The 25,620-nt window shown below is 39.2% G+C and overlaps 2 protein-coding genes across 3 annotated transcripts in view; one reads left to right on the plus strand and one right to left on the minus strand.

Annotated features, from left to right (window-relative positions):
- Positions 1–2,952: 2,952 nt before the first annotated feature.
- On the minus strand, positions 2,953–10,377 carry Cggbp1 (CGG triplet repeat binding protein 1). Of its 2 annotated transcripts, none has more exons than XM_052158916.1 (3): positions 10,128–10,377; positions 9,382–9,591; positions 2,953–6,730 (listed from the first exon to the last, which is right to left on the minus strand). In XM_052158916.1, the coding sequence occupies exon 3, from the start codon at positions 6,709–6,711 to the stop codon at positions 6,208–6,210; it is 504 nt and encodes a 167-aa protein (XP_052014876.1). In that variant the 5' UTR covers positions 6,712–6,730; positions 9,382–9,591; positions 10,128–10,377; the 3' UTR covers positions 2,953–6,207. The 2 variants fall into 2 exon arrangements, with proteins under 2 accessions (XP_052014876.1, XP_052014875.1); XM_052158915.1 differs by having other exon boundaries at positions 2,953–6,733; positions 10,128–10,376.
- Positions 10,378–10,590: 213 nt separating this feature from the next.
- Znf654 (zinc finger protein 654) overlaps positions 10,591–25,620 on the plus strand; it is an 81,307-nt gene continuing 66,277 nt past the window's right edge. The window contains exon 1 of the mRNA XM_052158913.1: positions 10,591–10,885. Coding sequence (XP_052014873.1) covers positions 10,700–10,885 — 186 coding nt within the window. The 5' untranslated portion in view covers positions 10,591–10,699. The remainder of the gene's footprint in view (positions 10,886–25,620) is intronic.

Below are 25,620 nucleotides of genomic sequence, written 5' to 3' on the forward strand. Positions count from 1 at the left end.
GATTACAGGCATGTGCCACCACTGCCTGGCTCTCATTATGTTTTATTACTTCAATTTCCACTTTTCAGTTCTTAAACAGCTTTATTCATTTCCTTCACCTGTTTGGCTTTACTTCCCAGTATTTCTTTAAGGGATTTATAATTTCTTCAATGGTCTTGAAAGGCCTGTTTCATCTTTGATTTAAGGTCATCTTCCTGTGCTTCAGCTGTGCTAGGATATCCAGGGCTTGCTTGCTACAGCAGGAGAGCTGCTCTTTGGTGCTCCCTCACTGCCCTGGCTCTGGTTGGTTGTGTTCTCATGCTGGCCTTACGCCATCAGGTTGTCTCTGCTCTTGACTGGATGTTCCTAATGCTGGCAGGACTCCTGAATGAGGCAGGTAGAGCCGTGGGCCTGGATGTTCCTGGGGCCCTACAGAACTTTTAGGGAAGGCAGACCTAACTGTGGGCCAGATGATGGAGGTTAGGGGATAGCTAGCAGCTCTCCTCTGCTGCTCCAGGTGGATCAGGCAGACAGTTTGCTTTCTTATAGAGCCTAGGCCCACAAACCAGGAGATTTAACCACACACAATGGACTGTGACCTCCCCCATCAATGAATTAAGAACATTCTTTCCAGCTGGATCTTATTAAGGCATTTTCTCATTTGAGGTTCCCTCCATTCAGGTAACTCTAGTTTGTAGTCCAGTTGACACAAGACTAGACAGCATACTATATCCCCCCTCCCCATGCCTCCTTTACATATATTTTACACGCAGTCATAGGATATGCTCCAAAAGGGGGGATTTACTAGGTTAAAAGGAATATATGACATCATACTTTAGTTTTTAATATTTTGTTTTTAGCAGTGACAGCTTTTCTGTATGTGCACCCTATGCAAGCAGAGCTTGTGATGGTCAACATAGTGCAATGGGTTCCAGGAACTGCACTTATACCTACTTTGGATGCTGGGAATTAAACCCTAGTCTGCAAGAGCAGCAAATGCTCCTTGTAACCACTGGGCCATCTCTTTGCTCCCATCATCATTACTGAATAAGTATTAAATAACATGGTTAATGGAGGCAGGTGGGGGAGTGGAGAGGAGGAGCAAGGCAGTATAGAGTGAAGCACTACTTTCATGCTTAAATAGAAAGCTTTTGAGCATTTATTATGATATGCGTATAAACCCAGAGGTTTGGGCTATGATAATCTTTTTTTTTTTTTTTTTTTTTTTTTTTTTTTTTGGTATTTTGGATTTGGTTTTTTCGAGACAGGGTTTCTCTGTGTAGAACTCACTCTGTAGACCAGGCTGGCCTCAAACTCAGAAATCCGTCTGCCTCTGCCTCCCAGAGTGCTGGGATTACAGGCGTGTGCCACCACCACCTGATTATGATAGTCATTAATAAGTATTTGTCTACATACACTTGTGTCTTTGACACTGAACAGTCAATTAAGTGGCATTGGGCTGGAGAGATGGCTCAGTAGTGAAGAACACTGTCTGCTCTTCCAGACGTCCTGGGTTCAGTTCCTGGTGGCCATATGGTGGCTCACAACCATCTGTGATGAGATCTGATGCCTTCTTCTGGTGTGTCTGAGGACAGCAACAGTGTATTCACATACATAAATCTTAAAAAAAAAAAAAAGGGTTTGGCCTTTTGTGCACAATTTGTTAAAATTCTTATGGCAGGTTCTTTGCAAGGATTTTAATTTTACTGCTTGATAGATTTTAATCTGAACTTATATATAGGTTATATAAAATACCAGATTTATAAAAGATACATTTCTGCAGATATTCAAGTTTTGTGGCTTTTAAAAAACAAGCCTTTGAGGATTTGGACAAGAACTTGGCTTGTAGCAAGTCTTACAAGAAATGCTTATAGTTGCCTAGAAACAAAAGACATACCTTCTTGCAGCATGCCACTGTACTTGAGTCCTGAGGGGAGACAGTTCTCTATTTTATATATAGCATATATTGGAGAGACTCACGGCTTACTAATTACTTTAGACCTAAGAAGCTGAGATTCTTTAGAAAACCTGGGGCAGGAGAGATGGCTCAGCAGTTAAGAGCACTGACTGTTCTTCTAAAGGTCCTAAGTTCAAATCCCAGCAACCACATGGTGGCTCACGACCATCCGTAATGAGATCTGATGCCCTATTCTGGGGGTGTCTGAAGACAGCTGCAGTGTACTTACATATAATAAATAATAAGTCTTAAAAAAAAAAGAAAACCTAAAGACCGTTCTTTAACATAAAACTGAACAGTATGGGTTGGTTCCTAAGAGCTTTTCTAACATTTTGGTTTCAGAAAATAAAACACCATAGTAAGTTCATTGTTCTCTTGCACAGATATGACTGGAGGGAGGGGAATGCCAAGCCATGTAATAATTTAAAACATAACCTTATTGTCTTAGTTGAAGAATTTTGAAAATAAGAGGCAAACGAAGTAAATATATTTTTAGACCAACCAGTCCTGCTTGTGGTCAACTGATTTCATGACATTTCTGAAGTTTGATGTGTGTACCTGTGTGAATTTATATGCACTTGTATGCTGGTGCCTGAGACCTCCTTAAGAGTATCAGAGCCTCTGGGGTTGGAGTCACAGGCTGCAGGTAACCCCCGAGCTATAACCTAGCCCCTTGATAGTACTGTAGAAGCACAAAGTTCCCATTAAAATGTACACTGAATTTACCCACTGCCTAGTGTTTTGGAAGAACAGGGCAGTTTGAAGCCTAGATGTCAGTGTGGCTTAAAAGGGTAACACTATAAGTAAGTGACTGGTAGAAAATAAAAATTCAGTAGGTAAAAATTTGAAATTATAAAACGTCTCTCACTGGCTCACAAAGCAAAATATGATTTCAAAAACTTTAGAAACCTTTTTAACATTTATTGCTAAATATCACAAACTTTTAAAAAAGCAACACATTCATACTAAAATATGTGCATGAACAAAAGTAAAAAATAAGCACAGGAGTACGAAAATTAACATAGTAAAATTTTAATACAGTATTGTGGATACAAGTAGAATAGCACTAGGTAACGGACTGTAGTTACCTCAGCAGTCTGGGAGTATGGGTTGAGATCAACCAAGGTTTAGAATAGCCACTTCACATTTCATCAGTGCTGACCAAAGCCAAAGCAAGCTAGGGTGGAAACTACAGCTAACCTTCCACGTTAATCAGTTATCTTAAGGTGATTTACCCTAACTTAATGGCAGTTGAGGTAAGTCAAACAGAGAGTCCATACAAAGACTAAGAATCAAATGAAAACTTGTTTCTAGCCTTTGTTCTAGGTCACCTTAACCTTAATTTGCTTTTATGAACTTGTTAACATTCATGTACACATTCTTTCAGGCCAAAGTTTTAGCTTGGGAATCTTGCCAACTGTTATGTCCAACTTCAAAACATTCCCAGACAAATTTACTGTATAAAACAGTTAAGATTTACTTATTAAAAGTTGTCTGGTCCCTTAAAATTCAGTAGGGCCACAGGCATTAACTGGAAGGAACATTTACTAAATAATATTAGAAAGCCTTAATCAAAGATAATGGATAAAATAACTATATAAGCTCTCATACACAATCTAATTTCTCACTCTGTAAAAGAAAAAAAAATGATTACAATATCTTTCAGGCTTGCTATATGCCACAGATAATGAAAAAGAAATCAACAGGAAATTCAACAAGCTAGAACTATTTACTGTCAGGATACAGTGAGAGTCTGGAAGATATACTACGATACTTTGAGAAAACATCAATAGGTAAGCATGTGCTGAAGGCAGTTTATAAATGAAACATTACAAATCTTGATAATGCATCCAACTAAAAGGAGCTGCTATTGGTCCAATAGTATAGCATAATACTATCACTATATAAGGATGATTGAAAGCTTTTGTACATAAGTTCACTTTGCCTCTAACATAGCACACACCTTAGACACTCTCATTTGTCATCTAACATGCCAATCATAGTTTTGCAAATCTTTACCAGCTTGCACAGGCTACTATAACCACTGTTATTATTTATGAGAGGAATTTAACCAGTTCCAAGAAACAAATGTTCATAATCAGCGAAGAAACAGTAATACTAACTTCCCCGCAAGGGGATGGAAACCTCATTCTAAGGACATGATACAACCCTAACAGAATGAACTCTGCCCCTAGAGATTCAAAAATGGAAGAATAGTTGCAAGCCTGGAAAAAGTTCTATAGGAACTAAGTAACTGTGAAATCAGTAATAACTGTTAAGAAAGGCAAAAGTGAATTATTTTCCTAGTGCAACATCAAACCTGTTACTGGACTACTAGAAGCTGTTCTGCCATGTTTACTGACAGTGCATAGTCCCAGACAATAGGGAATAGTCCATATCACATGGAATCCTGAAAAATTAAATGATTGTTTTTCTGAAAATAGTGGTACAAAACTCAATTCTTTTAGTTGCTTAGATTTTTCTACCATCTTAGGCAATTTAAACATGGTTGCCTGCAAATTCCTTAAGGAAGTAGAAGCAATCACTGTTTACTTTACTGCTGGTCTATTTTACCAACTGCAGTCAGTAAACAACTAGTCTAGGCATGTATGTGATACATGAATATAACCAAACATGAGGAAAATAGAACTGATTTTTTTCTTCCATAGCAGGCTTTCAAAATAAAAACAAAGCAAGTGGTCACCTTGACAACCTGAATTGGGAATGTTAAGTGTATAAGACAAGCTGATTTTAAAAACACAAATTATTGCTGGGCATGATAGTACACGCCGTTAATCCCAGCACTCAGGAGGGAAAAGAGGCAGGTTGGTCTTGAGGCTAGCCTCCACGGAGTTCCAGGACAGCCAGGGCTATGTAGTAAGACCCTGTGTTGGAAAAAAAAAAAAAAATCAAAACACAAAACCCAAAAATGATTTTTTCTATTAACTTTGGCTTTTTGTTTACTGGAAATTTGCGGCACAATGACCTCAAAGATAACTCCAAGTCATAATCAGGGCATCTTGCCACTGATTTAAAATAGAAATATAACTTCAATGTTTTCAACTATTTGATTTATTTTTAATATTAAAGCTCTAATCTAAGTCTTCAGTTACTAAACTTTGAAAAAATATAATTCAGATCTGATGAAGAGGACTTATCTGAGCTAAATTACTTCTAACAAGCTTTCAGAGCAGTGAGGTTCAGAGAACCTAAACATGGTTGACCTTTAACACAACTATTTCCTGACTCAGCATCCTGCTTTATTTTTACTATAAAATTCTTGCCTCGTTTTCTGGACCTTTTAGAATCCAAGTTTTAAAACCAGCATCACCAGAGGCAAAGTAAAAGTGAAACTAAAACTCATTTCTAGTCTATTTGCCTAAATAAACTCTTATAAAATCTTATGGAAAAATTAATGTTTAGAAAGCAATTTTCTTATTTGTTGTCAGCCAAAAAGTACCTAATTCCCTGTAAAAAAGAGAAAACTGAACCAGTGTATTTAAATTTAAAGATCATAAAAAAGTTTGCAAATCCAGGATAGTATTTAACATGAAAACTATGGTTTGAAAATTTTTGTTCATAGTTCAAGACTAAAATCTCATCACTGCAAAATCTCCCATGACTTTTGGCAAAGAGTTAAGAGAGATTTTAGTCTTTTGGTCACCTGAAGCTGCTACTAAATACATGTCTTTAAAAAGGAAAAAAAAGAGACCACGAGGAAGTGAAGGTTAGGTAATTATTTCACATACAAGTAGAATGTAATTTGAACAGTCATTTCTCCTAGAGATCTCAAACTCTAGAACATTTCCGGCCTACTATTCTATTTTGAAAAGAATTTGAACTTCTTTAAGGTCCTGTAAGAGCCTGGCATCAGCTTCAATTTTCTAGGCTAGTTCTCAATCCAAATAATTATGTAACCTCACAAGAAAAAAAAAAAAAATCATACATGGCAACAGGGCTACAATGCAGGGAAGTTCTTCAAAGAACATACATTTGAGGAGAACATCCATCAGTTTTAAAGAGAACCACCAGGTTTCAGATAGCCTAATACACTCTATAGCTATGTTTTACTTTATACCACTGGTGACTTAAAAGCAGTAAGTTTTGCAGTGAGGTTTCTTTCTTTTGCCTCCAACTATATACACATTGCAAAACTATTCTGTATCACATGATTTAAAATGAAATAAATATAAAAATGAAGCACACAATCAACACATCAACTTTAATACTCCACATTATTTATCTTGATCACAATGGTCATAACTGCCTTGTCAACAATCTTGTGAGTTGAGGAGCTGATTCTCATTCTCATATCCATCAGGCAGATATGCTCTCCTCAGCTGGTCTGACTTAGGGATGGATCCTCCGTTCTTCACATGTCGAGACAGGAACGCTCGGACTGCAGGATGATCAGCCTTCTCCAGGGGGATGTTGGCTTCCAGGCACATTTTCACGAAGTCCTGGATAACACTCACTTTCTCTGTCTGCGCAGTACTGTTGCACTGAAGAGACGCAGTCAGGGGCCTCTGCTTCTTTCTCACATTTTGCTCTTCAAATTCTGCCTTTCTCTTTGTATGAGTCTTTGACTTGAGGTGGTCACTAATGGCAGACTTGCGAACATGATTCAGCACCACATTGCAAGAAGTGCAGAAGAGTTTTCCTCCATCTTCATGAAGCTCACCTCCAAATTCAGTGACTCGATCCAGAGGGGTTACATACAAAGCAGTCTTAGAACGATTTCGAGCAGGTGGTGCTGTTACAACAAACCGTTCCATTTTGTCTCTGAATAAGGTTCTTCTAAGACAAGAGAAGGATGTTAGTATATGATAATATTTCATTCTAGAAGTGATGAACAATAAAAGGTAGAGTTATAAGTGCCTTTGTAAGGGTAAAGATTTCAAAATAAACAATACACCTCCTCCAAAGCAACAAAAACAAAAAACAAAACCCCACCAAATACAATTCAATGATCCTCAGTATCCTTCAAATACTTTAGTTCAATTTATAGGGCACATGTCTTTTAAACTTTATCTCAAATATTCAAGCAAAACAAAACTAAAGCAAATTAGCAGTATACAGCTAGGTTCATTCATTGACATTTGTGTGTATGTGGTATATGCCTATGTGTATACCTTACTGTTTTTTGAATAGCTCCTCTAACTGAACCCAGAACTGGGATTATAGACATATACTGCTGGAATCACCGTTTACATGGATATGCTGGGTATCTGAACTGAAGTCCACACATTTGCACAGGAAGCACATGAGCTACTAATTCAACTTCCCGATACCTTGATTTTTATGAAAAATAAATTAGACTTATGAAGAAATATTATTCTAAATGTCTCTATCTTTTAGAAAATCACAGTCATAGCAAACATTCAGAGTACTAAAAGTACCAATTTTGCCCAAGTTAGACATGTGTTCCAGTTAAAGAGCTTCTTGCTGGGAAAGTGATTTTCAGAACTCAACTATGCACAAACCTGGAAGCAAAACTTATTTTCCAAAGAGAAAACAAGTAAAAACTAAAAAAAAACATAAAGCAAGTGTAACTATTTACAGTGAATGATATTACAACTTGAGGCCTACATATAACTTGACAATAAATACTACTTATATAAGGCAGTATCTCAATGCCTAGTGGTGCACGCCTTTAATACCAACACTCAGGAAGGCAGAGCAGGCCTGTTCTATGAAGTGAGTTCTAGGACAGTCAGGGTTACACAGAGAAATTCAGTCTAGAAAACCAATCAACCAAAAACAAAGAGTCCCACCATGTAGACAGAGACCTATCTTTGTCACCTCCTGAATTCTGAGACTGAAACTGTATGGTACCAGGCCTGGAGAAATGTAATTTTTAATACATGTATATCTCATGTTTTTAAAAGATGGTAATCAAGTGAAGTCAATATGTTCTTTAACATTTGGTTTCCTATTTCCATTGAATATTAATTTTTATTTAACTTAACAGTGCCCAGTATGTGCTGGGGTGCCAATCAAAACTTGCTGTTTATAAAAAGTAAATGAACAGCTGAGTGTCCACTAGAGGCAGAACTGCCTAGCATGAGCTCAATTCTGGGTTTGACTTCAGCAATCAAAGCCAAAAACAAATTCAAACAAACATGAAACACAAACAGGAAAAAAAAAGTGCCAAACTCAAATAATCATCCCCCATAACCATTTATCAAAAACCATATAATTTAGAAGCAGCTTAATACTAAATTTAGCCTAGTAAAACTCAAAACACCAAAAACCACCCTGTTGTTCAGCAATGATTTCAATGTGAAATCCTCTTGCCTCAGTGTCCTGAGTGGCTGGGATCACAGACATGTGCCACCAAACCTGGTTGCTTTTTAATTCTTATAGATGTATAAATGTGAGCATCTGTGCCACGGCACATGTTTGGAGCCGAGGGCAGCCAGAGGAGTTGGATCTCCCTTTCCACGGGATGGTTCCATGGACTAAGTCAGGGCTGTCAGGCTTGGTAGCATATACCTTTACTTTCAGAGTCACCTCACTAGCTCCACAAACTTCTGAAAATTATCAATGGACTATCAGATTTATAAAATTACAAGCACTGGAAACCCAAGATAATACAATTTGATAGCAAATGATTAGTGTGACTTACTCTTCTGGAACTATGCCTGTGAGTTAACTTCTTATAATAATCAAGACATCAGATACTACACTGAATAGTTTTGTTATAAACATGGTGAAAAAATACTTCCAAGTATGTTCTGAAGAATTCGTTTTTATAAGTAACATTACAAACCACAGAATACCCCACTGCATTTGTCTACTTGCTGGGCAACACCAAGACTGTTTAAACTTGTGTCAATATGTTGAGCAAAATCTATGGGCCCAAAGTAGAACTTAGCAATTCATGAAAATTCTGTAAGGCACAAAATGTCTAAAATTACACATGCTTAATTTTCGTGGCTTTCCACCCCACTACATCTTTGGCACCCAAATGGCACTTGTGAGATATTGTGTTAGGGCATAGGTTTTTCAAGGCAGAAAAGACAGACATCATGATGAATCCCTCCTAATACTCTGCAAATTCTCATTGCAAATGTTTGCAATTTCCATTAGATACCGTATACCTATGAAATAAAAACTGTTCTAGTAACAAAGCTGTTATGAAAAACTGGGGTTGCAGTTAGAATTTTTCTTTGATTGCAAACATACAGAAAAGGGATCTGCAATTCTTCTGCTCATGTGAAGCCTGAACTTTTCTGATCTTTTACCTAGAAAGGTCTGTTCTAGATACTGATGAAGCAAATGCCCACCTCATAGAGTTACGTGTAAAAGTATTTCCAAAAACCAGACATATTTTAAACAAATGAGGAAGTCAAGTTAAAGCGCCAAGAGCTAGCTAACAAAAGCGAAGCAGACATTTACTAGAGCAAAAGTAAACTCCCGGGTTTCCAAGTCGAAATATCTACCTGCTTAATTTCCAGGTGTTTTTTTTTTCCTTGATATTAAGTAGTGACGGTTTTCCCGATGCAAAACTACAGACGCATCCAATCCTAGCGACTTGGGTTTGTTCAGACCCGGAGACGCCTTCGACTCAGTTTTTCAACAGGTGGTGGTGGGGAAACAGTTTCTGGGCTTGCACCCTATTTTCCCTGCGGCGCCGGGAAGTCATGCCTTTACTGTAAAACAAAAACAAACAGAAAGGGAAGATGGTGGAGGGGCGGGAAAGGCAGAGCGCAGGCCCGCGGCCGAGCGTCTCCTGCCACTCGGGACACAGGTGTCTCAGCCTTCCGGGCGGGCGCGATCCGGGAGCTCAAGCCTCAAGCCGCCGCCAGCTCGGCTCGCACGCCCCGGGCGGGTGCCCCGCGGCCCGCGCGCTCCACAGGCCCGAGGCTCCGGTGGGGGCGGGGAAGGCGGGCGCGGGCCGCCCGACGTCTAGACAGCCTCCTCCCGCCGAGTCGGCCGAGGTGGCGCCCCGGCGCCGCGACCCGGCCTACGGGCCGGGGCCGCGTCTCAGCCGCCCTCGCAGGGCCCGAGAAGTCGGTCGCCCGGCCGACTCGGTGGCTGTCCCTGGGGAGGGGGCGGCGGGCCCCGGCCGAGGCCGTCGCTGTCAGGCAGCCCGTCTCCTTCCTACTCCGGCCGCCGGCCCCGCCCCCGGCTCCCTCGCACGGCCCGAAGGCCCCGACCCGCCGCCCGCACCAACGGCCAAGCCCACCTTCCGCCTTGCCAGCTCTTCGGGACCGTAGGAGCGGGCCGCCGTTAGGGGAAGTGCACGAGCCCTCGCCGGGAACGAAAAGAGGAGGAAGGAAAGGCAGAGCAACGGGATGAAGGAGGTCCCGTTGCGGCCGCCGCCGCCGCTCCTGCTGCTGCGCCTGCCGCTGCCGCCGCCGTCGCCGCCGCCGCCGCCCGAGCGAACCCCGCCGCGGCCGCCGTGTCCCCCGCCGCGCCCCGTCCTCCGGCGCGCCCTATGGCAGAGCTCGTAGGCGGGCCTCAGCAACCGCCGAGTAGTATTGACCAACAGATGGCAGGGCTGTCAAACAGACGGTTAATTTAACCAATAGGAGTGTAGGGCGGGCATGCCTATGATTGGCGGTTTCCTTCCTCCAGTGAAAACTGGGGGCGTGGGTGGGCGGAGCCGGAAGTAGAGCCCTGTGGAGTGGCCCTGTCCGGCTGGGGCGGAGGGAAAGGAGGAGGGAACTAGAGGAGGAGGAGGAGGTTAGCTGAGGCAGCGGCGGCGGCAGCGGCGGCGGCGCAGGGGCTGGGTACGCGCTGGGCGGCGAGAGCCTCATGGCGGAGGAAGAGAGCGATCAAGAGGCCGAACGCCTCGGAGAAGAGCTCGTGGCCATTGTGGAGTCCCCCCCGGGCCCAGTGGGGCTCATAGCTGCGGGCGACGGCAGAGGGGGAGCCGGCGGCAGCGGCTGTGGCGGCGGCGTCGGGATCAGCAGCCGGGATTACTGCCGACGCTTCTGTCAGGTGAGGCGCCCGTCGGCCGCTCCGACTTGTCACCGGGCTCCTGGGCCTCTGCGTGGCTCCTGGCCTGCTGGCCCAGGTATCTGGGCTGTGTCCGGGACTGATCCGCCAGCGGGACAGGGAGGGAGTCTGGGAAGCCCCAGACCCCTCTCCGCACCTCTCCAAGCTTGGCGATGGGGACGGGGAGTGGGTTGGGGGCGACTTGCGGACTTCGAGGTGAGGAGAAAGTGAGTTTGTCGTGGTGGGGGGCACTGGGAGCTGGACGGTCAACTGGAACGACCCCCGTCCTGACATGCCCGTGCCTCACACAGACCCTCTTCGAGCCCGAGGGTCCCGCCTTTCTCACGTAGTACTCGGGTGCTCTCACTTCTGCTGAGCTCTCCGGTCTTTCTCTATTGCCCAGGTCCCCCGCATTCTCTTTTTCAGCAGCTCTCACCCCACTGCCTGCCCTCCTCCTCCTGTCATCGCCACCCCTCCCCCTCTGCTAGGGTCTACTGTCATTCCCTCACTAGGTCCCTCTGGACCAGTTCTTCCGTTGGCTTTGGCGCTGACCCACCGTTAGCTACTCCCCTCCCCCACCAGGTGTCTGTTGGGGGGTGTGTTTTCCGTGTGGGACATTATTGGAGTGATTGTCATCTTTCCCTTTTTTGACCCCCTTTTCTGACACACACACACACACACACACACACACACACACACACACACACAGTTTCCTAACTGACTGAACACAGAGAAAGTCGTTTTCCTCAAACTATTGCCCTGGTTACACCACCCCTCCCCCAGCCTTTAAATTGCACGTTTTTGATTGGTCTGTTACATTCAGTATCGGGAAAAAGTGACAGTAAATTATTTATTTCCTTTATCCTGCCGACTGCTTTTAAGGATTGAATGTAGTTTTTATTTAACTATAAGCAAATATAGAAACAACCTACGGGTTTAGGGATAAAGTTTGAATAATCTGCATGCTCATCTGCATACATTTGTAATACATGTTTTTGCATTCGCAACTCTTGCTTCTTTAAAAAAAGATACTTTTTTTCATACTACCTTTAAAAAATGTTTCTTAATGTGTATGAGGTGTTGAAGTCCTGGCTCTACCATTTCTTAGCTGTTAAGCTGTTACTTAACCTGTTAACATCTGTGTCTCAGTTACTTTTTTTGGTTGGGATAGTTGCTAGCTGGGTAAATACATGAAAGGTTTGGATGAGTTAGCCGTTAATTTCATTCTGGTCACAGGTGCGCAATAAAGCGAACACTGAGTGGACATTAAATTTGTTGACATTTCATATTATGCCCTGCCAAGCAGTTAAGGAAAGAAGGGTAAGTTGATATTTTTGGATAGGTTACTAGTGATTAAATTTAAAATTTCTGCCAATGTCACAGATAAATTGGTTTGAAGGTCGAAACAGTCCGGGTATAGATAGTGCATATCTTTAACATTTTCTCTGCGTAGTGACTTTCTTGAAAACGTCTTTCATCTTGACAATTGATGTTCACTGAAATTCAGTGTCTTGATTTTGAGGGCATTCGTCTTTAAGGTTTAGCAGTCATTACGTTTGTAGACTATGAACCCAGGAACTTCAAACTTAGAAAAATTAGCATGCATCTGATAATTTAAGTATATTATGAAACAAATGTTATCTTTTAAAAGTACAACTTAGTTCTCTCTTTTTCTGTCTTGCCCAGCAGCCCCCTCCCCAACCTGTGTGTGTATATGCCTGCCGGCCCCCCCCCCCCCCCCCCCCCGCCCGCTGTCTGGACATTGAAACCAAGGCTAGATATCCCATTGAGCTTGACCCACCCGCTGGTGTTCATTTACTTGCTCAAATGACTCCTTGTTGCTGAAAATTTTTTGGAGAACCTTTACTTACTCTTAAATTTCTTCTTGAAGTTATTTTTTTAAGAAAAAATGAGCACATTTAGCATATGAAAAACTATGACAGCCCCTGGGGGTGGGGCACCAGGAATGCAAATCAGGGACTGCCTGGGCTACAGAGCCCCCAGTCAAAAAACAAAATGAGATTCTGATAGTTGACTTTCAAATGATTCAAATGTTTTAAGAACAAATGAAATTAACTATTTTGGGCTGGAGAGATGGCTCAGTGGTTAAGAGCACTGACTGCTCTTCCGGAGGTCCTGAGTTCAAATCCCAGCAACCACATGGTGGCTCACAACCATCCATAATGTGATTTGATGCCCTCTTCTAAGGTGTCTGAAGACAGCCACAATGTACTTACATATAATAAATAAATAAATCTTAAAAAAAAAGAAATTAACTATTTTATAAAATCCTAAGTTATAGAATAAAACTAAACAGGAAAAATGCAATGAACTTTTATTTTACATAGCTAAATTATGACTATTATGTCGATATACATTGATATGACCTTTTTTCCTGAAACTTCATCATCTATCTTAGATATTAGTAATAGATCTCTTTTTGAGATTCTGCTCTGGTTCTATTTTACAAGTGAGATTTATGTTTATATAATCTTTTACATATTTTAAATGGAATGGAAGAATCACATATAATAAGCTACATTTCATCTACTACTTAATAAAATAGGAGGTTGAAATTTTTTTTTTCCAGTAAGGAAAGCTGGCTTATATAACAGAATTTCCAAAGATTAATTCTTTTAAACAATTAAGATTCTATTATTTACTAATTGAATAACTTTCACTAATTAGCAAATTTACTTAATCATGAGTAATTTAGAAATAGATAATTTAATATTTAATTAATAAAATAATGATGTAAAATAGATAATCTACGTGATAGAAAGCTAACTATATGAACTATGTATATGGCTTGTGATATTAAGAAAAAAAATCAGCCGGTGGTTGGCTCATGCCTGTAATCCCAGCACTCTGGGAGGCAAAGGCAGGCGGATTTCTGATTTCAAGGCCAGCCTGGTCTACAGAGTGAGTTTCAGGACAGCCAGGGCTATACAGAGAAACCCTGTCTCGGAAAAAACCAAACCCAAAAAACTAAAAAAAAAAAAAAAAAAAAAGAAAGAAAAAAAAAAAAGAAAAAGAAAAAAAATCTATAGTTTGTCTCTTTCCTTTTGGGGGAAAAATATAAATCAATTATATTATAAAAGTATAAATCAATACAACCACGCTGGTTAGTAGGTGTGGTTGCAGGGGAAAGAAATGGACAATTCTTTTAAGGAAAACTAAACAAAGGCTCTGTGGATTAATTGCCTCTAATTACGTCTTCCTTTGGGTTATATTTGTTATCTGCTCAAGAAATGCTTCAGTAGAGTGGGCCTTAACCCATACTTATTTTGCTTTGATATGAAAGCAACTTTTACTAAGAACCTGTTAACTCTTAAGTTTCAGATAACAAGTTATGTAAAACAAGTTGACTTTTCTTTAAAAGAACAAGAAGATGGGATTTGATTTCAGACTTCAATTTCTACTGAAAGGCAAATTGAAATGATCAAACAAAACCCAAACATTGAATTGCGTGGTGTGGATGGGATAGAGTGACGGAAAGTGATAGGCAGGGGGCAGAAATCCTGAAAGTACTCAAGGAAGCACAGATATGGTTTATAAAAGAAGTCAAGGCTGCCAGTGCAGTCTCTAATCCTGACACTCAGGAGTCAGCCGGTTAGATCTCTGTGAGTTAGATGTTACCATGGTCTACATAGTGATATCCAGGACTGTTTAAAGACCCTGTCAGTTTAAAGACCCTGTCTTAAAGCAACAACAACAACACACACACACACACACACACACACACTTAAAAAAGTTTAAAAAGGATACTTTATTATGCCATAGTAGTAAAAATTATTTCAAGAAACATTATTGTTGTCTCTCTTGAGTTGTTAGGTGCAGGTAACATTCAGCCAATTCCTAATGCTGTAATATTTTGAGTTTGGTTACATATAGTAAACTAAGCAAGTTTTAGTATCAAATCATTATAATGAGATGGAAATAATCTCATAGGTTAGACTATAAAATTATTTTGTACTATGGTAGGCTTAACAGCCACCCTAGGCAGATGACAAGCTATAAAACAACAGAATGGACATAATGAACAGAAAACGCTTATGTTAACACATAGGTAGCTTAAACAGACAGAAGCTATTAATATTTCTGTGATGCAAAATCCTCTGGGGGTTTAGGAGGAGCATTAGAGATAATCTACTCTTTGGAGCTGATAGTTTATATCTCATAAGGAACTTCAGAGAATGTTAAAATATTCTCATCTTTAAATTTTAGTCTGTAATATTGTCATAGCTTGATGCTCCTGCTGAGTGAAGCAATGATTTGTGAAGCAACTACATTTGTTCTCTGGGTTTTCAGAAATTTTGTTTCCTCCTAGTGACATTCAACAGTTTTAGATTTTCCTAATTGGTAGTTAGTAGGTGGGGCTAGAAATGCCCTCCAAGGGATAGTGTAGGACACACCAACAGTTAGCCTGTCCAACTTGTCAGTGGTACCTGGCTGAGAAAGCCTGCTATTCTTTTAACTTTTACTTTGTAGCTAGCTAGTTTTTTGTTTGGGTAATGCTGTTCTTAGCAAAAGGTACCTGATAATTCTTCAGTAAGTTTTAACAGCAATTGTAGTCAATGCAAGACACCTAAGACATGGTCATAACAGAAAAAGGGTTTGCCTCATTATCATCATCATCATCATCATTATTTACAAAATACATATTTAATGTCTCTTTAAAGAAATTCAAATTTATTGTCTTAGAAAAGAATCCTGATATGTTGGTTTTGGTGCAAAAATTTATACAATACTTACACTTTTATGAAATTTTTCTGAGGGTGTATAATGGATTGTTTTTATTAGTAATTATTGCTATTAATTGGCTTATCTTTTAACTTATCTTTAATCAGTGTACATATTTTTAAAAAGTCATATAGAAGGCCTAAATATGAGGAGTTCCTTCTCACTGCAAGTTCAGATCTAATTTAAGTGACTTAAACAATATAGTTATTTATTGCTCATGTAAAACGTCTTAATTGGCAGTGGAGGGATGGCACTGTGGTCTTGGTACTACAGTACAGTTGCTTTTCTTTCGAAGCCATCCTTCTTTTCTAGTTTATCTGATATGGCATTATACATGCTGGGATTCCAGCTATCGAATCTGACTTTTGTGTGACATCAGGGTATTTCTATGGGTAATTGAAAACCGTCTTGCCCTAAATCCTATTCACTGGCTTCTTCCAGCTTATTTAGGCATCCCCATCTACATAGAATGTTAGAACTTTGAAAAAATGATTAATCATTCTTTTTTAAAGATTTATTGATTATTACATATAAGTACACTGTAGCTGTCTTCAGACACACCAGAAGAGGGCATCAGATCTCATTATGGTTATGAACCAGTATGTGGTTGCTGGGATTTGAACTCAGGACCTCTGGAATTGCAGTCAGTGCTCTTAACTGCTGAGCCATCTCTCCAACCCCTGATTAATTCTTAAGATTGTATTTACTAAGTAAGGAAGAAAACTAGTTTGGGTATTGATTTATAGAAGCAACTAGCTTTTTATGTATGAGGTGGGGTGAACTTTTCTCCCCTTTTCAGAGCTAGTTACTTGCAACTTACACACACACACACACACACACATACACACACACACACACACACACACACTGATTTTTCCCCCTTTAATTTTAGGTGGGATCAGTTGGTTCATAGAACCACCCTTCTCTTGTTATTGTTCCAGTTTGAACTCTTGTATATACCCATGCTTGTCATTTCTCCATTGCTTTTGAGTCTCTTTCTTGCATTGCTCTCCAGAGAAACAATTAAGGGTTAGGTTCTATTTTTGCTTGGGAAGGAGATCTGTCAGGAAGATTTTTATTCCCCCCACCCCTTTTTGTGATTTTTGACACTCCTATCGCTATGATGTTTATAATATGTAGTGTTCTCACATTCCCCCACTTTAACTCCTCCTGGGATTGTGAGGTCCTTAGCTTGTTCCTTCCTGAACTCTTGCACTAATGTTTTGGATTTTAGCTTTTCAGATCTCAAGCTAGGAACAACTTCCTCCAGCTACTTCCTAGCTACCTAAATGTGTGTGGTGTGGTGTGGTGTGGTGTGGTGTGGTGTGGTGTGGTGTGGTGTGTGTGTGTGTCTTTAGGTCTTTTAAAACAACATTTTAACTTATTTTAGTTTGCAAGTGAGAACAGAAGTAAATGTGTATTTATTTGGCTACATTTAATAATTGTTGAAAATTAGCTCAGTGAAAAAATAAGGTTGAGCAGTCTCACCACTTGGGAGGCAGAGGCAGTCATAACCTCTGAGTCCCAGAATATCCAGGGCTACACAGAGAAACCCTGCCTTGAAAAAACAAACAACAACAATAGCAAAAAGAATACATTTAAGAGATGTAGGCAAATGTTGACAGTAATTATTTTTGCCACGTCCTTGGTCTATTGTACTGTAAATGTTCAGAGGTAAAAATCAATTCATTGCATCACTTTAGTTCATACATTCCTTTCAGTGTTTTTTAGAATGTGGGCTTTAAAAAATGGCTTTCAAACTTGAGTATTAGAGACATTTGCAGGATTCATGAAGGGTGAAATTCATGGAAGGCTATTTACTTGTTTATTAATAACAGTGAAAACAAAACAAAATCAATTAGTCTACATGTTGTTCTTTAATACCTTTTTAGGTTTTAGGTTAGACTTGTTGAAGGCTAGTCGTTGCTAATGACAACAGCAAATTATTGAGAACACCTTCAGTGACAAATGGCATGGAAATCTTTACATGTAACAAAATCTATGTCCCCTCCCCCAAGTCGTGTTTGTAAAGAATGTTTATTCATATTTAAAACTGTTTAAGCAGGCTGATTATCCAAGATGCTTAAGAACACATAGATGTGGTTTCATTTAGGATTATATTTTTATTTATTTCTTTATTTTTGAGACAGGGTCTCACCATGTAGTTTTAGGTGGTCTGAAACTGTGTAGACCAGGTTGTGTTTTGAACTCAGAGACCTTGCTGCCTCTGCCTTTTGAGTGCTAGAGCTAAAGACTCATGCTACCATACTCAGTCCAATTTAGTGGTTCCTCTGCTCTCCAGATTTTAGACTATTGCATATACCTAGTCAGATGGATAAGACCTAGAGCCAAGCCCCAAATCCATTTGCTTACCTTATTCATAACATGAAGGCAGTTGTATTCTTCTCTCAGTGCATATAGAAGTTTGATTTTGAATCCTCATAGGCAGACAGAAGACAAGTATAGCATCTCTTGGTTATATGTTTATGGATGAATTTTATTTTTTCTTTCACCTGCTTCTTTCTTTTTAATTAAAGTTTAAAATTTATTAGAAAAGTTCTTTATGGATTTTCCAGACAGGTGTGTGTGTGTGTGGTGTGTGTGTGTGTGTGTGTGTGTGTGTAGCCTTGGCTATCTTAGAACTTGTTCTGTAGATGCTGGCCTCCAACTCGGGCATCTTCCTGCCTCTACCTCCTGAATGCTGGGATTAAATTTGTGCATCACCATGCCCAACCTTTAAAAACTACTTTTTAAAAAAATAAATGGATAAAATGTATTTTATTTTCTTGCTTAGATTCTTTTCAAATGTAGTCATTTTGCATAATGAAATTTTACCTTATCTGCAAAGATAAGTGAAATGCTCCCACTGTGGTGTGGAGGAGAGATAATTAAGTGAATTAGTAAAGTTCTATTTTACATTTATCAGTGAAATCTTAAGGGTAAGTAATTTATTGACACACGGTCTTTCATATATTTACCATTGCTTTCTAAATAATCACTAGTTACCTTGTTTTGAAAAGCATCTCAGGCTGGATGGGGTTGCAAGTGTTGTGATACAGCTCTTATCTAGAGTATTTGTAGTCTATACCCATAATCATTAAGAATGTAAAGTATACATATTCATTACATACATATATATGTATTGATTTAAAGTATACATATTCATACATATATACATACATTTGTACAAACATATTCACAATGAATATGTTTGTACAAATGTATGTATATATGTATGAATATGTATCTTAGAAATTTATGTAGCTGGTTCTGGTGAAATAGGCACTAGTGACTAAAGTAGATAGATTGCAAGTTCAAGGCCTGTCTGCACTATGGAAGGAGTTGAAAGCCAGCCCCAGGCAACTTATTGAGAACCTGTTTGAAAATAAAAAGTGAGAGAGAAAAAAAGGCTGGAGAGAGATTAGCTGTAGAGAGCTGACCAATTCCCAGTATTGCAAAAGAAAAACAAAATCGAGTGAAATTAGCATGTAATAAATTAGTAACCAAAATAATTTAATTTATTGAATACCATTCAGGTGTGTCTTAATATGCAATGATAAGCGACTTAGGACTTAGTGAAACACTAAGTAGTATTAACATGATATGAAGAAAGATTGATCTATAGATTGTGTTATATAGAATTGTAAAGTTGAATATATTGATTCATATATTGCGAACTAGCTGTGAACCAGAAAAGAATAGAGACTCTCCATCTATGTAGTAGACAGACTGCTGTGCTAATGTTGGTCCTTGTCTATAAAGGCTCCATGAGGAGGTGTATAATTCCATAAAGGGGCTAAGAGCTCCTGTTTTTAGATGCTTATACAACTTCTTTGCTGAAGTTCTTTGATTTAATCTGAACATGAAATATATGATATTTTGCCCCATTTGAGTTGAGTTCAAAGATAGCTGGACTTCTACAAATCACAGCTTGGCAAGGAAGTATTTGATATAAGATATGAATTCATATAGGGAGAAAATACAGACTAGGAATAAGAAAAAGGAATAAAAATTGAAACTGGGGGAACTCCAAAATCAATTGGCCAACTAAGAAAGAATGATTCTTTTTTTTTTCCCCAAAGAATTATTTTATGAGCACACTGTAGTTGTCTTCAGACACTCCAGAAGAGGGCATCAGATTCCATTGCAGATGGTTGTAAGCCACCATGTGGTTGCTGGAAATTGAACTCAGGACTTGTGGAAAAGCACTCATTGCTCTTAACCACTGAGCCATCACTCCAACTCTGAAAGAATGATTCGTTAAATGAAGTCTGAGAAGAGTTAATTATTGGAGAAAATCGAGGAACAGATAAGTTTCAGGAAGACAGAGTGGTCATCAATAGTAGCAAACGAGTTGTTGAGAGTATATGGGTGTGGCTGGAGATAAAGAGGAACAGAGGTCTAAATTGGCAGCTGCTTGATCAGGTAGTTTGGATTGGTATACATAGGATCATTTGTAGAGTAGGTATTAGTTTATACTTTTCATTATCATCTGCCCCAATAAAGACATGGAAGACATAACTCCCCCATTCAGTATTGGGTGACAGACTCTATAGTTGATCAGCTAATAAACTTTCAGAAAAAAGGGGACAGGCTTGTTTTCTGGCTTCTGTGTTAGTCTATATATATATTATCTATTGTGTCACTTTTCCCCAAAGACATGAAAAGATGTCTGTTCACATTAGATAGGGAACCAGGGACAAACCAAAGTAACAATTCTATTAAAGGTAAATTTGCTGAGCAGAGTTTATATAGTTCAAGGTTGAGTTTATTAAGGAAACTTAGCAAGTATGGATAAGGGGTTACTTGCACGAGTAATGTGGATGACTCATTCCTGAGCACCTAACCCCCCAATGGTGACAATTCATGAAGGCTGCATCCTTGGAGATTCCTGTACAACTTGGAGACAGCTCAGCCATTAGGAATCTTCTATGTAGAAGTTAACTGTCTGTGTAGACTTGTGAATCTTGTAAGCTTCGAGTCTGCTGACCTTTGGTTTGTTTACTAGTAAGGAATCTATCAATTATGAGGAAATTGCCGATTAACACTATCCCCATACACGTATATTCTACTTATTATATGTATTTCTACTACTGAAGTTGATATTAACAGGGTATTTTCACTATTTTACTAAGTTTAAATGTTCTAAATGCTTTCTATTTGATGTTCTTCTGTTGATTGGCATGAGCAATGATTTAAAAAAATACAGTAACAAAAACTTAATATTGCCTTAGTATATTTTCTGTTGCTAAAATAGAATACCAGAGACTTGAGTAATTTATAAGGATAAAATATTTTTAATAGTTCTAGAAGCTAGCAGTTACAAGGCTAGAATGCTCTCCCATAACAGTTCGGGCCTATTATTGAATCAAAACATGGTAGAAAACATGTGTCAAGAGTAAGGGTACATACATACTAGATTCATATTTATAGTCATAGTTTGCCTGTCTGTCTGCCTGTCTGTCTGTCTCTGTCTCCCTCTCTTTCTCCCTCCCTCTGTAACACTACTAATGCTATCATGATTGCCCTAATCTTGTGATGTTATGTAGCCCTAAGTATCTTGGAAAGGCTCCAATATCAAACATCATTAGAATGTTAAGTTTTCAGAACACAAACTTTAGAAGATGTATTCAAATTATAGCAGTTTTAAATATCCACTATATTTTATTGGATGTATTATAGGTATGTATACATATTAGTCCTATTTTCAGTGTTACTCTTATTAACATGTATCAGAGATTTTGATAATTGCTTTGCCTATTGTAATGTATTTGATTTGCTACCCTTCATTGTATCTGTCATTATTTTCATTTTATAGATAAAGGAACTAAGATTGAGAGAGCAGATGACTTGGTCAAGTTTTGTTACTAGTATGTGATGCCTGGCTAGTCTTATTGATGAGAACCAGCCTATACATTTTATTTTAGCTACTGTGGGAGACATAAAAACTGTATTATATTTGAGAAATTATTTAACTATATTAAAGCATTTAAAATTCATTATTGATTGAGTAAAAGTAATGCCATAGGCACTAAAAAAAACCATAAGACAACAAAACTACAAGTGTTCATCAATATGTATATTATCTGTTGCTGTGGTAAAACACTGTGACTGAAAAAAGCAACTTATGGAAGAAAATTTATTTTGGTAATAGTTACAGAGGTATAACATGACAGGGAGGCGTGCAACAAGAAGCAGGCATTGGGGCTGAGAGAACAAGAACATGCAACAAGAAGCAGACAGAAGGCTGAGAGATCACATTTTGAGTTGCAAGCAAGCAGGAGAAGAAAACAAACTAACTGGACATGGCACAAGGTTTTTGACTCTCAAAGTCCTTCTCCAGTGACATTCTTCCTCCAGCAAAGCCACACTTGCTAAACCTCTTCATACGGCATAATCAACTATGGACCAAGTGTTTAAATATCTGAGCCTATAGGAACATTCACAAAGCATTTGAGAGGGAAAAAAACAAAACAAAACAGTACAGACAAGGAGTAAATCTCAGCAATTTCTAGAAGGAGGAAGATAGAGAGAAGGAAGAGGGAAAGCCAGGCTGCTTGGGTTATGATCTGAAAGCTAGCATGTTCAGCAATGCAGGTTGGCAAACAGTTGCCTGGCAGAAAGGGAGAGACTACAGAGACAGTGGAAAAAAAAACCTAAAGAGTTAGTGTCAATACATCTAGGGGTGGGAGGCTATTTAAGAGAAAGAGAGAACAGGGAACAGGTTTGCTTTTTTTTCCTCTTTATCATTTTTTTCAAGTAAATTAAATTTCCTGTGGCATGAACTCCTGGTCAGGTGAATGACAGGTTTAGCTGGATTACTTCTTAGAGAAGCAGGCAATGCCATATAATGTTCTAATCTTTAGAACAGATCAGAATGTCATGGTCTCCACCTAGGGCCAGAGGTATTTTGTTCTTTTGACTGGGAGGCCCAATAGTGGCAAATTGATATGTTTACCTTTTTAGAGTTACCAGGGAAGCAGGTAGTGCAGCCCAAAACTGACTTGAGGGAGGAACCCATCCTCAATGGACTCCAAGACTTAACTGCATAAGACTGGAAAGATGGATCATCTAGATCTTAACTTAGGAGTTTGAATTTTACAGAGCTGTATGTATAGAGATTAAAGCAGAACGGTATTTTTGTGAATCTTAACTGTTTTAAGGGGAGGTAATGTCTGAAAGCCTACACAGAAGTCTAGAGTAGCCTAACAGACTAGTGATTATGAAAATGGAGTGAGGTGAGAGGAAAGTTACTAGACTTGTTAGCATAGTAAAGTATTTAACATTTTGTGAATGAGGAGAAAATGCCCCCAAGGAATTCCTTCAAATTGCATCAGGTTCTAATCTGAATATCTGGAGTTATGCTAAACAGTAAAAGAAACAGCTAAGATATCTAATGAACAGCAGGATTTGCTGGCTCAAAGAGTTAATAAGTTTCTGTTCAACTATTAATATATTCCTTTTTTCTTTTTTTTTTTTTGGATTTGTTTTTTTTCAAGACATGGTTTCTCTGTATAGCCCTGGCTGTCCTGGAACTCACTCTGTAGACCAGGCTGGCCTCGAACTCAGAAATCCACCTACCTCTGCCTCCCAGAGTGCTGGGATTACAGGCGTGCACCACCACACCCAGATAGTATATTCTTTTAAAAAAGGACAAATTGTTGATAATCTAGCTCTAATGTATCATGTCGCTATAGTATACATATTTGTTCATTTGAAGATATTTTTTTCTGGCGTAAGAACAATGAATTTTAAAGTAGCTGATGAGTTTGTTGAAATACAGAGCTTGCTTGTTTTCTTTCAGTAGTGTTTCAGTTGAAGATCTTAGTAGAGGCTCTATGCGAGTTAATGCATGCCTATTAAAATTTGCTGCATTTTCCTTTTGTTGTTGCTTTTGCCGTTTTGTGGTAAGAAGGATCAAACAGAGGCCCTGCATTCATTGAGTTCTACTACTAAGTTAATCACTGTCCATTATGATCAGTTTTCAAGTTTAAAATTTCCTTTTAGTGGGCTGGAGAGATGGCTCAACGGTTAAGAGCACTGACTGCTCTTCCAAAGATCCTGAGTTCAAATCCCAGCAACCACATGGTGGCTCACAACCATCCTTAATGAAAGCTGATGCCCTCTTCTGGTGTGTCTGAAGACAGCTGCAGTGTACTTACATATAATAATAAATAAATCTTTGGGCCAGAGTGAGCAGAGGTCCTGAGTTCAATTCCCAACAACCACATGATGGTTCAATCTGTGTACTCATACACATGAAAAAAAATTCCTTTTAGGTTTTAATATAAATAGCCCTAGTATAGATGTTTAAATGTATTAAATTTAATCTATTGATTAATAATGTGTCAATTAGTTCAATTGATTTGTCTCTTTTTACCAGAGATTTTAGACCATGGTTGGCTGTATTGCTTTGGGCCTGAAATGAGTCAAGATTGGTGGAAAAGAGCTGCTCAAGTCACGATAAGCAGGCAGCAGAGCAGGGGAGGAGTCAGTGACTGACAGTACAGTCATTAATATGTCCATCTAGGTTTCACCTCTGAAAATGTCATCACCTCTAATCATGCTATTTGGCTATGAAACTATTAGTGGATTAATCCACTTATTAGGTCAAAACACCCATGTTTTTGACATAGGATTTTGGAGACACTTTATATCCAATTTATAAGATATAAAAAAATGAAGTAAGTTTGTTTTCAGATTTATGAGTCATTTATCAATTATTTGAATACAAAATATTTATTTATTTATTGCCTGTATGTGTACATACATGTGGGGGTGAAAGGTCAACTTCAGATGTCTTTCTCAATCTCTCTCCACCTCTACCTACCTACCTACCTACCTACCTACCTACCTACCTGTCTGTCTATCTATCTATCTATCTATCTATCTATCTATCTATCTATCTATCTATCTATCTATCTATCTATCTATGGCAGGGTCTCTCTTATGAGCCCTGGCTGTCTTAGAACTCTCTGTAGATCAGACTGGCTTTGGAACTCAGAGATCTGTCTGCACCTGCCACATTTAGTCATTCATTATGCACAGTTCTACCTTAATTTTTGAAACAGGATCTTACTGCCCTGTAGCTCAGGCTGGCTGGGTAAAGAGCTCTGGAAACGCATTTGTCACGTACCAGGCCAACATACTTATGCTGCTGTGTCCAGCTTTCATGTGAGTGTTAGGGATCTGAACTCAGTCTTCAGGCTTGTATAGCAGGCTTTCTGCTGACAGGGTGCTCTGTCCTCTAGAGCTTGTATTTTTAGAGCTTACTAGAAAGCCCTACCAAGTGGTTTGTACTATTTTTTTTTCCTTTGGAGGGTGGGGAGCAGAGAGTTCTTATCCTTAACATTTTTACATCCTGAAAGTAGTTTGTATTTTTCCTTTTAAAAATTTTATGAAATCAATGGTTTGCAACCACAGGTCCCACAAAGTCTTAATTGAGGGTTCCTGCATTAGAAGTAGGGCATACTACTTCTACTACATTTTTCTACTACTAATACATGTTTCTTCTGTGGGCTTCTAGTACTTTCTGCTAGAGTAAGCATGAGTCTGTGATAGCATAGCATGTGCTGTCTGAAGAACCCCAACTGCAGCTGTTGTTCTCCAGGCTTCATAGTCCAGTGCTATGGTCTTGCTTTTTGTTTTCAGTCTTGTGCTAAGACACCTTTCGCACTGTTACCTGGGCTGTTGCTGTTCCTCTGACATTTTAAACTGACTGAATTAAATCATAAAAGCACTCTTATGTTCCATATTTATGCCATTTACATAATAACCAAGAAATGAAGTTCTTTTAGATTCTTTTTGGAATCTAGTGAAAGTTTCTTTAAACAAACAAACAGATTTACCTTAAACTGAGTTTGTGAGCATAAAAGTGCCTGTAGAAGCCAAAGGAAGATACAGGATCTCCTACAGATGGAATTACAGATTGTGAGCCTACCTAATGTGGGTTCTGGGAACTGAACTTGGGTCTGTGGAAGAAAAGTATGCCCAGC

Source organism: Apodemus sylvaticus, chromosome 15 (assembly GCF_947179515.1).
Source record: "Apodemus sylvaticus chromosome 15, mApoSyl1.1, whole genome shotgun sequence".
NCBI classification, from domain to species: domain Eukaryota; kingdom Metazoa; phylum Chordata; class Mammalia; order Rodentia; family Muridae; genus Apodemus; species Apodemus sylvaticus.